This window comes from Adiantum capillus-veneris, chromosome 5, assembly GCF_014529385.1.
Source record: "Adiantum capillus-veneris isolate H3 chromosome 5, ASM1452938v2, whole genome shotgun sequence".
NCBI classification, from domain to species: domain Eukaryota; kingdom Viridiplantae; phylum Streptophyta; class Polypodiopsida; order Polypodiales; family Pteridaceae; genus Adiantum; species Adiantum capillus-veneris.
In genome coordinates, this window is record NC_140935.1 from 161,906,071 (window position 1) to 161,916,798 (window position 10,728).

Here is a 10,728-nt window from a genome sequence, read left to right on the forward strand (position 1 = left end):
GTAGGTCAAATTGCCCGAGTGAATGGCAAAACCCCGTTTCTCATGACTCATCAACTCCTGAATGGAAGCTGACTTTTGTTCTAAGCAGTGATCTCGGATCTCTGTAGAAAGACCCAAGGTGAAACGCTCAATCTGTTCCTTGAAGGAGATCTTCTTAAATGAAGAGGCGCGTAGAAAAGAGCTCCAGTATCTCTCGCAATAAGCGTCCATTGTATCCTTCTTGGTCATCCGAAGATGGTTCCAAGTAGTCCATATGTTGCGTTCATACTCTCGAGTCAGCCAAGAAGAAATATTATGTCAGGTGCAATGGAAGAGAATATGGATTTGCTCGGATCTAGTACTCCGCACACAAACACAAGGGACACTTTACTTCACTTGAAAGAACTGAACTAAACTGAAAGAAAGAGGGAGACAAGAGAGAGAGAAAAGAGACGACACAGGGATGTCGGGTCCCAACCCTCAAGGACCCCCTTGCTCTGTTGCCAAAGCAAGTACTTTCTTTATTCTTGCGCAATGCTGCTACAATGACTAAATGTTGAGATGCTGATGCTAATGGGTACTGATGCTACTGATGCTGGGTACTGAGGTACTGAAGGGGATTATGTCGAAGACGATGATGTCGACGATGGGTACTGCGGGTTCTATGTCGAAGAGGTCGATGACGAGGTCTATGTCGAAGACGATGATGAAGTCGACGACGAGGTACTAAGGTTCTTTGGCAACGACGGTGAAGTCAACGACGGTTCCGTGTCAAAGACGGTGATGTCGACGACGGGGTCTATGTTGAAGACGCTAATGTCGACGACGTGTACTGCTGGTCTATGTCGACGATGACCACGATGGTGACTGTGATTATGGTGTCGTCGTCAAGTTCGGGACTGCGATGATGATGACGAAGGTGTTGTCGTCAAGATAGGGATCTGCAATGACGATGGCGATGGTGTCGTCGTCAAGATAGGGACTTCGACAACGATGACGATGGTGACGACGACGATGGTGTCGACAATGACGGCGTCAAGGCTGAAATCTGAAAATGCCAGGCTGATCTGGGTCTTCTTTTTGAGAAAACGCTAGGGCTCCTGCTGTGGTGCTGTCTGTTTGCTGGGTGCCTGCCTCCTTGTGTCCCTGCTTCTTCTGCTTCTACTGAGTGCCCAATGGGTTTCTTCTATAGATCTTTAGCAATTTGCCCTACCTACTTTTCCGACAAACTTACAAAAAGAATTCCAAAAGGCACTTTTAATAAAATGATTTATAAGAGGTGGTTCACGCGGTAAAATGCATGCATGATGAAATAACTGTTCTTGTTGAAGAGAGGATATGCAAGTGTGGCTGGCCTGGACATGCACGTCCTGCTAGAGGCTCGCAAAGGTGTCAGGCTTAGTCCTAAGCTAAGACTCATGCTAGACTATGGCAGAAGCATGTCCACGTGGCGCAAGTGAAGTGCGCACATGACATCCCCCCCTATTAAAAGTGAGGCACAGCTTGTCGAACTTCTATCTGTACTACTGATACTGACTGATGAATGCTTCTGATGCTGTGGATACATCATCGATGAAAATTCCTTCGAAACTAGGGACTGATGGTACTGTGGGTGTTGTTGGTGATGTGGGTACTGCTGGCGATGCAAACACCGTGTAAGGGTCACTGTCCAGCCTTACTACGATTGCCGAATATGGACCTGGGCTCTATACCAGATAGTGCTGTCTCTGCCTGCTGTAGCAAGAGTTGTTCCCCAAACACCGATTGTGGTGGAAACATTACTGGTGCTGCTTGACTGAGGCTTGGTTCCGGAGTCCTTTTCAAAGGTTCAATGACGAGGGGATGCATGCTACATGCGAATGCGAATGCAGAAGAGGCTAGGGATACTTTCTCCAACTCCTTCCATATCCGCATACAAAGCTAGGAGACCTTGGTACTCAAGATCTGGGTTTTCGTGTATCCGATGTCGATCTTCCTTCAAAGGCATGGCAATGACGAGGGGATCTGGTAAGTCCATTGTCAGGACTCAAAGATTCTTCAAAGAAAAAAAACTGGGCAAGGTTCCTTGGATTCTTGATGGTTCTTTGGTACTTGGGTTCTTGGGTTCTTGAGTCTTGAGGTTCTTGGTTCTTGTGAGGTTCTTCTTAAAGTTCATGATTCTTTTGGGGTTCTTCTTTAGGTTCCTCCCTTTAGTTCGCGAAGCTGAAGTACGCACAGAGCTCTGATACCAATGTCAAGTGCAACGGAAGAGAATATGAATTTGCTCAGATCTAGTACTCCGCACACAAACACAAGGGACACTTTACTTCACTTGAAAGAACTGAACTAAACTGAAAGAAAGAGAGAGGCGAGAGAGAGAAAAGAGACGACACAGGGATGTTGGGTCCCAACCCTCAAGGGCCCCCTTGCTCTGTTGCCATAGCAAGTACTTTCTTTATTCTTGCACAATGCTGCTACAATGACTAAATGCTGAGATGCTAATGCTTATGGGTACTGATGCTACTGATGCTGGGTACTGAGGTAGTGAAGGGGTACTGAGGTATTGAAGGGGACTATGTCGAATACGATGATGTCGATGACGTGTACTACGGGTTCTATGTAGAAAACAGAGAGGTCGATGACGAGGTCTATGTTGAAGACAGGGAGGTCGATGATGAGGTCTATGTTGAAGACGATGAAGTTGACGACGAGGTACTAAGGGTCTTACGGTGAAGTCGACGACGGTTCTGTGACAAGACGGTGATGTCGACGACGGGTACTGCTGGTCTATGTCGATGACGATGATGTCGACGACGACCACGATGGTGACTGTGACGATGGTGTCGTCGTCAAGTCCGGGACTGCAATAGCGACGACAAAGGTGTTGTCGTCAAGATAGGGATCTGCGATGACGATGGCGATGGTGTCGTCGTCAAGATAGGGACTTCGACGACGACGATGGTGTCGACGACGACGGCGTCAAGGCTGAAATCTGAAAACGTTGGGCTATCTGCTGAAATCTGAAAACGCCAGGCTGATCTGGGTCTTCTTCTTCTTGAGAAAACGCTAGGGCTCTTGTTGAGGTGTTGCCTGTCTGCTGGGTGCCTGCCTCCTTGTGTCCCTGCTTCTTTTGCTTTCTACTGAGTGTCCAATGGGTTTCATTTATAGATCTTTAGCAATTTGCCCTACCTACTTTTTCACCAAACTTTCAAAAAGAATTTCAAAAAGTCACTTTTAATAAAATGACTTATAAGAGGTGGTTCACGCGGTAAAATTTCTGCATAATGAAATGATTGTTCTTGTGCAAGAGAGGATATGCAAGTGTGGCTGGCCTGGATATGTGAAAAAACTTGAGATAGGCCTCCAAATCCCACCATTTGAGACCCAAATTAAACTTTTGACCACATAATAAGGTTGTGGCCCAGATCTTCATATTACATGGCAGGCCCGCGACGATTGTCTCTGACAGGGACCCCAGATTCACGAGTTTGTTTTGGAAGGCTATTTGGGAGAACATTGGCTCACGGTTGCAGTCCTCGTCATCTTTCCACCCGCAGACTGATGGGCAATCTGAGATTGCCAATTCAGTGGTACTAGATTTATTGAAGTCTTACATCTCGGATCAGAAGACTTAATGGGAAAAGTATTTACCTTTGGTGGAATTTGCCTACAATAACATGATACACTCTTCGACGGGGAAGGCGTCATTTGAGATTATTGAAGGTGCTACGAAGGTTCCACCCTTCCTAAGCATGAAAGATAAGATTTTTGAAGCCGATGAGTACACGCGTGACTTGGCAACGGCTTTTGCCAAGGTCCGCGAGGCTTTGCAGAAATCTCAAGAAAGACAGAAAAAGGCAGCAGATCGCCATCATCGCAATTTGAAATTGAAGGAGAACGATTGGGTGCTCTTACGTTTTGAGAAGGCATGCCTGAGAAAGAAAAAGGGAAAGGAGAGGCTTTTTCCAAAGCTTAGTATGCGATACTACGGACCTTTCTAGATCTCCGAAAAGATAAATGATGTCTCCTTCCGACTAAAGCTGCCTGATACTTGGAGAATTCACAATGCTTTTCATGTGAGTCCCTTGAAGCCTTTTAAAGGCGATGTGCCCGAAGATAGGGAGCTTGATGAGCAACCCGAAGTGAAAGAAAACGAGGAGACCCTTGTTCCGAAACAGATATTGGCGCACAAAGACAGAAAGATTAAGAGTAAAGCGATAAGGCAGTTCTTGGTTATATTCAAGAATTATCCTGCATTGGATGCGAAGTGGATGGAGGAGGATCTAGCAGATACTCCTCAGATTGTGAATCTTTACCTTGAAGCATTAGGATTAGCATAGTCTATTCTAGATAAAACCCCGAACTCAGCTTGGGCGGAATCTGGTGCAGTGGGTATGCACAAGAGGGGAGTTGCTCCGTTCCTTTGTCAACAGATTTCCTCGATTTTTGATATTAAAGTCTCATGTCTCTTTGAGTTTCAGGGATACTGTGAGCTGACAGTATTCTGCTGTATGACTTCATGAACTGGAATTCCCAATAATATGAATTAATTTGTTCTTGACTTTTTGAAGTGCAAGAACTGAAAGACGAAATGATTGTAGCATTTTGGTCTGAATGATCCAGACATGGTTGCAATAGGGATCAGTCAATCGGGCATCTATGAGGTCCTGAGTGGATCTAGATGCGATTGCTAATTGCATTGCCGATAAATCATGGTCTGAGATCCGAATGAATTTTGAATGTGATTTGTCATGTGATGTCCTGTGATGTCGTGTGATGTGACTGTCGATTGGTATATGTGTTAGATGTGTGTCCCTAGTCAGTGTCTGTTAAGACAGTTAATGGCTTCTGTCTGTTTTGCAGGCGTAATCGAGGGCGATTACAATGCTTTCAAGAGGGGGGTATGTCGAAACTGGTGACGTGGCTGCCCTGTACACTCATGGCTGCCCAGTACACCACACACTCGCCCTACTGCTGAAAATAACCCGTTGAATTGCGTTGCAGGGCTGACGTGGCAGCAATGTACGGACTCCCGCCATTTATGGCACAAAATCCGGCTGGAAACGTGGCAGGGTGGACGTGGCAGCAATGTACGGACAGGCTGTACGTGGCAGATTTGTACGGCAGATTTTCTCTACGCAAATGCTGGCTGCTTTTTGGCTACGCTGATTCTTGCTGTTGATTACATAAAACTCTACGCAAGATAGAGAGAGAGAGCCTTAATTTCTAAGCTTTGCTTTATATATCAAGGTTTGGGAGGAGGTGCCATTTATTTTTAAAGTGCTTTTGATTTACATCTTTTGGGACTCTGCTTTTGGCATCCCTTGTAAACCTTTATAAGTGTGGTTTGGCCTCTCACTCCTCAGAGCATCTTGATGCAGATTTGAGAGTGAGACCCTCCCACTCCCTTGTACTATTGAGTTGCAGATTAATACAAAAAGAAATACCAAAAGGGGCACCAATCTTTGGGGCCAATATCTCGAGGCACGGAACTCCGCTTGGCCGTGTCGAATCAATTGTGAACTGTGACTGTTTTGAAGTGAATTCTTGCCGTGTCGCGGTAGAATCTTGACTTGGAGTGTCCAAGTCTGCTACATTGGTGACTGGCCCCAAACCTTGGCGCCCCTTTTGGTATTTCTTTATATTGCTTGAACCCAGTACATTGCCGGTACTCCAAGCTTTGCACCTCCATACTGCAGCGTGCCAGAGAATGAGCCCTTGGCTCATATTTAAAGGCCCTCGGCCATGAAAAGCGATTACATGAAAAGCTTTCAAACTCAAAAGCATCTGGTCCCAAAAACTGGCGTAAATGTTGCCAGCGCAATTTACGGAAATCAGCACCTGCCACGTTTTCAATGTAAAATGTGGAAATCCGTATTGTCTGCCACGTGGCACTGCTAGCGTAAAACGCGGGCATCCGTACAACTGCTGCCACGTCATCAGTCCTCCATGCGATGTGTGTATGGGCTTTACTTCTAGTGACTTGGGCCCCCATCGGACGCCCCGTCCCATTAGTTGGTGGGAACTCCTCTATAAAAATACGCCACTTGGCAAGACTTGCAAGTTGGTAAAACTTCTTTTGCTGCTTCTTCTAGGGTTTAGGCCCCTCGGTCGAGTCACTCGACAAAAGAGTCTTACAACCGTTGTTGCCCTGATATTCTATTTGTTTGTTTGAAGGCACCTTAAGCAAGTTCAAGTCACACGCACATACTCAGACGAATTGTCAAAAGACAAGCGACTAACACAACATTTTTTGTTGCAGGATTATATTGGTGGTGGGGTTTTTACTTTTTGCTGCTGTGGTTGTGTACATTTTTAATCAAAGAATTGGTCTATTTAAAATGCAAAGGACAAAGCATACTTTTTATGGGGGCCATAGTTCAAGGACAGGCGCTCCGTCAATTTCCATTGACGTTCCCTTGGAGGGAGGAATGGATATGTCGCTGCAGGATCCTTCAAGTATAAGAAGTAAAGATGGTTCTACTCATGTTTGTAGCGAGCTTGAAGCCTGTATGCCGCCAGAGATACATCCAATTGGAGAACCATCCAATGCAGTGCCAATAGGACATACAGAACTTTGAGAATTTGCATTGTTTAAGTGAAATCTTGTCCTTTAGTATATATTTACCTTGTATGAATGATTGCAAGGATGCCTGTTACTCTTGTCTCAGTCATTGAAGCTATGCAGTTTTGAGACATGGTTGTCTGTATATTAAGTCCTTTGCTGTTCTTTGAAACGTGGGCTTTGATAATTGAAATACTAGATAGGAATGCCTTTATGGACTTGTTTTGTCAGGTTCATTTTAAGGTTCTTTTTTGTGGGGGCTCTCTTCATATGCAATGCTAACTTAACATATCATCTCATTTTTTTAAACCTCTTATGTGTGGAGAGGATCATGTCAAGGTTCTTATTTGAAATTAAATTGCCAGAAGAGATAAATGGAAACCCCCATGAATGAAACAAAGAAACATTTTTGCACAAAAGTATACGAACACCAGTGTCCCTTACATCATTTTTTATTAAAATGGAACTTCTTGGGCGTGCAAGATACAATCAAAAGCAAAACCCATAAGAACAAAGGTGTCATCTCTAAGTGGTAAGGACTTGAATACCTTGAAATAATTTTTAAACTTTTCACCAGACTCCTGTCATGTTTCCTCACACAAGAGCTAGAAGTTCTATAACCAAAGGTGTCTATCATGAACAAGGTGGAACTATGAAAGTAGAGGGGGAATCTCATCAACCTATGAACTTGTACAAGTCAATGGCACCTTTATGTGCCTTGATCTCATTCATGTGTTTTTTGGTCTGTCCTTTTGTACCTCTTCTAATACATAGTAATCATGACCATTTTCCGAGCAAAAAAAGCCCAAAATCTTCTCTATTTGTAAGCAGCTCCCCTCCCCACACCTAATAAGAGCGCATAAATTATTTGTGCGCGTGCATGCGTGTGCACGCTCTCCCATCTCTAAAAGCGAGACCTGGAGTTTAAAATTCCATGAGACAGAAAAGATACAAAGGAACAATGGTCACAACGAACATGTATTCCCAAAGTTGAAGCCAATCAATCTTAAGTGCTTTGAATTGCAAAATATTCTTTAAAACAATGCACGGAAGGTATAAATGTATCTTGCAGCATATAGATAATGAAGGATCGCTTTGATTGTGACTACAAATCTACCTCCTACGCTAATTTGTATGTTATTCGTAACACACCCAAGACTTCTTTTTGAACAAATGGATCAAGCTCTAAAAGTAGGATGAAACCATGGGATGGTATTGATGTCGTGGGAACCAACTATTGAAATATATTAGCTTAAGTGGTACAATATAAACCAATTTAAACAAAGGACTAAATGTGAAAAAACAAACCAGCTCTAATGACAACCACTTTGCTATCATCAACTATGATTATACTGCTCTCTCTTTGCCAATTATTGGAACCACCCAGTATGTTATGGGGTAGGGAAAGGACTTGCAATGTCCTTTTCCCGTAAAGGACACTGCAGGTCGTTTCTCGGCCCATCAATTGTCACCTGCAATAAAGTATGCAGGGATTGATCACGTGACAAGTGGCAAGCTTTGATTGAGTTGGTTGCAAGGTATTCCAACAACTGACTTGGCGGACATCCAATGGCTTGAAAATTTTGGCTACTCACTTGGCAGAGATCAGCGGGCAGCTGCAACTGATATTACGAGCGCTGAAGTGGGATGCTTTGGCTGGCAGACACTCCTCAATATTTCCATTGAAATTATGCAGGAGAAAGGGGATGAATGGCACAAATGCTCTGCCTCTAGACCCCCGACTTTGACAGCACTGGACCTCCCACTTAAATTTAAGAATGGTTTTCATTTAGCATCATTATTGTGGGCGATAGTCACTCTACAACAATGAAATCTCTTAATCCTAGCCTTATAAAGGGAACCCTTTGCAAAATTGAAAGAATACATTTTAGCATCAAAGGGTTTTAATGTTTTTATTGCAAAGATTCCTTTCTCACTTTGATAGCTGGGACACCTCCCATGTTTTTTCTGAACTTTAAGATTTTGACAAATGTTTTGGGAACAGTTTTGTTTTTGGGCACTCATCTTTAATACTTGACGACCCTTTAATCTGTAGCAAGTGATACGTCTCTATTTAGACCTTGTGACCTTGGCTTCTTGTTTGGATTGCTTCTTTTTATGGTGGGTTCTCAATGTAGACCCTTACATGTACTTTGTGTCGTGGATTTCAATCTTGCTTGAAGCTTGGATCTCTCCATTTGTAGCACTCACCACCAAAGGCTCTCATGTCCCCTAGAACGTATTATGCACTATTTTCACTTGTGGTTCCTCTATCATTTCCTTGGTAGTTTTTTAAGTAACAATTTTTTGTTGAGCGACGCAGATGTTTTTAATGGGTGGCTCGTTGTTGGATTTTGACCTTCAACTTTCGATGCTTATTTTGTGTTTCTTTTGCTCTTCTGTTTCTTGCTTGCTTGTGATGTAAGTTTAGTACCCCTAATGATGGCTATAGTTTGGTGGAATATGCATAACTCTAGTGATATTTTTTCTAACAAAGGCTTTAATATGCTGCAAATTTCTAGAGCCGTTTCGTTGTTTTCGTCAAGGGTTGTTTTTTGAAATAGTTTTTGTGGTTGAGTTATGTTAGGTTGTGTGGGATTTTCCCTATGTTGTATGCTTCTTGGTGTGTGTCACTACTCGTCTAAACAGATACGAGTTGGCAAAGAGTCATGTGATAATGCAATCATGTGATTTGTGGCACAAGGGTGCACTCATGCTGTTTTCAAGTCATTTATGATTGAGTCTGATCATTCTTATATTCATGCAACAAATGACGTATTTTCTTCTTAGTAAGCATGGTTATGAACCATGGCAAACCAATCAAGTGGCATTTATTTTTTTTATTCCTTATCATTTATAGTTATGAATTTTGTTGCTAAACTTTATGATATACATGCAACAAAATACCAAATGTTAAGATAAACATGGTGATTTATGCTTAAAACAAGAGCCTTGGGATATCACAATGATCCAAGCTTATGGAAAAAGGTTCCAAGTTGTTATGATGACATCACCTGTGTGACAAAGTTCCTGTGATTTTGACTTCAAGTTTCCAGATGAAAGGAGATTGTTTTTTATGACAAAGACATGCATAGCTGGGGATTTTTTTTGGCAAACATCTTTGAGTGTTTTTTTTTTTTGTCTAATGAGCAAATTCCAAAAAAATGATCTCTCTCTCTCACTCTCTCTCTCTCTCTCTCTCACAAAACATGGAAACCTGATATCATTTCCAACTGAAAGTTTCAAAATCAATAGTAAGGAAAGAGAGACTGAATATCTTAAGGGAATTGCTCCTAGGTCACCAAATGAAGTAGGGCTCTACAATAGTCTCTCTCTCTCTCTCTCTCTCTCTCTCTCTCTCATTTTTCTAACTAGGAAAAGAAAGTACACACTAAACTTTTTTGCTACTTGTAGGTTTAAATTTGAAGCCAAAGCTTGAACTTACACATTTGCATTCTGTGCTATTGATAATTGCTTCTAATGTACCACACTCTCCTTCTCCAATTGGCACACACTCTTCCTCCCTTAGCGCTCTTCCCCCCCCCCCCCCCCCCAACCACCACAACTCTCTCTCTCTCTCTCTCTCTCTCTCTCTCTCTCTCTCACACACACACACACACACACACACACACACACACACACACACACACACACACACACACACACACACACACACACACACACACACACACTTAGCTTGACAATAAGGATTTTGCCATTATTTTTTGGGGAAATGTTCATAGCCTATAGGTACAAACTTAATGCTATACTAGTGTTGTAGCTATAATCCCCTCCCCCCTATCACACCCTCTAGCCTCGTAAATAATCTCCACATGCATGAATACATGCATCTACCCCAGGTATGATCATACATTTGATCGCTCAATTCTCCCGGATAACATATGCTTTCATTGTCTTGTCTCGATCAAATTGCAATTGTTTTTCCGCCCTTTATCTTGACTTTTATGTGAACGTTCACTCATCTCACACTCGTGAAGAAGGAAAGTTCCCTGCTTTTGGGAGTGTTAATTGCTTAGCTTACATCCTATATTTCCATCATGTGACATAAACTTGACATCTTTAACTTTCTTGGAATGGAAAAAGTTCACATCTCTCTCTCTCTCTCTCTCTCTCTCTCTCTTTTCCATGAGGTTGTTGACTCTCTGGAAGCACACGGGCATGTAGATGATAAACATTAAAAATGG

General features: G+C 42.9%; 1 protein-coding gene and 1 long non-coding RNA gene across 3 annotated transcripts in view; both read left to right on the forward strand.

The window, feature by feature from the left end:
• Positions 1 to 6,741, forward strand: part of ATSEC20 (Sec20 family protein) — a 47,963-nt gene extending 41,222 nt beyond the window's left edge. For both annotated transcript variants that reach the window (XM_086513069.1, XM_086513068.1), the window contains one exon: positions 6,221 to 6,741. In XM_086513069.1, the coding sequence (XP_086369195.1) occupies positions 6,221 to 6,539 (319 nt within the window). In that variant the 3' untranslated portion in view covers positions 6,540 to 6,741. The remainder of the gene's footprint in view (positions 1 to 6,220) is intronic.
• LOC147458449 (uncharacterized) lies at positions 4,819 to 5,316 on the forward strand. The gene is made up of 2 exons (XR_015188222.1): positions 4,819 to 4,889; positions 4,963 to 5,316. It is a non-coding gene; the product is annotated as an uncharacterized LOC147458449 (long non-coding RNA).
• Positions 6,742 to 10,728: the final 3,987 nt, after the last annotated feature.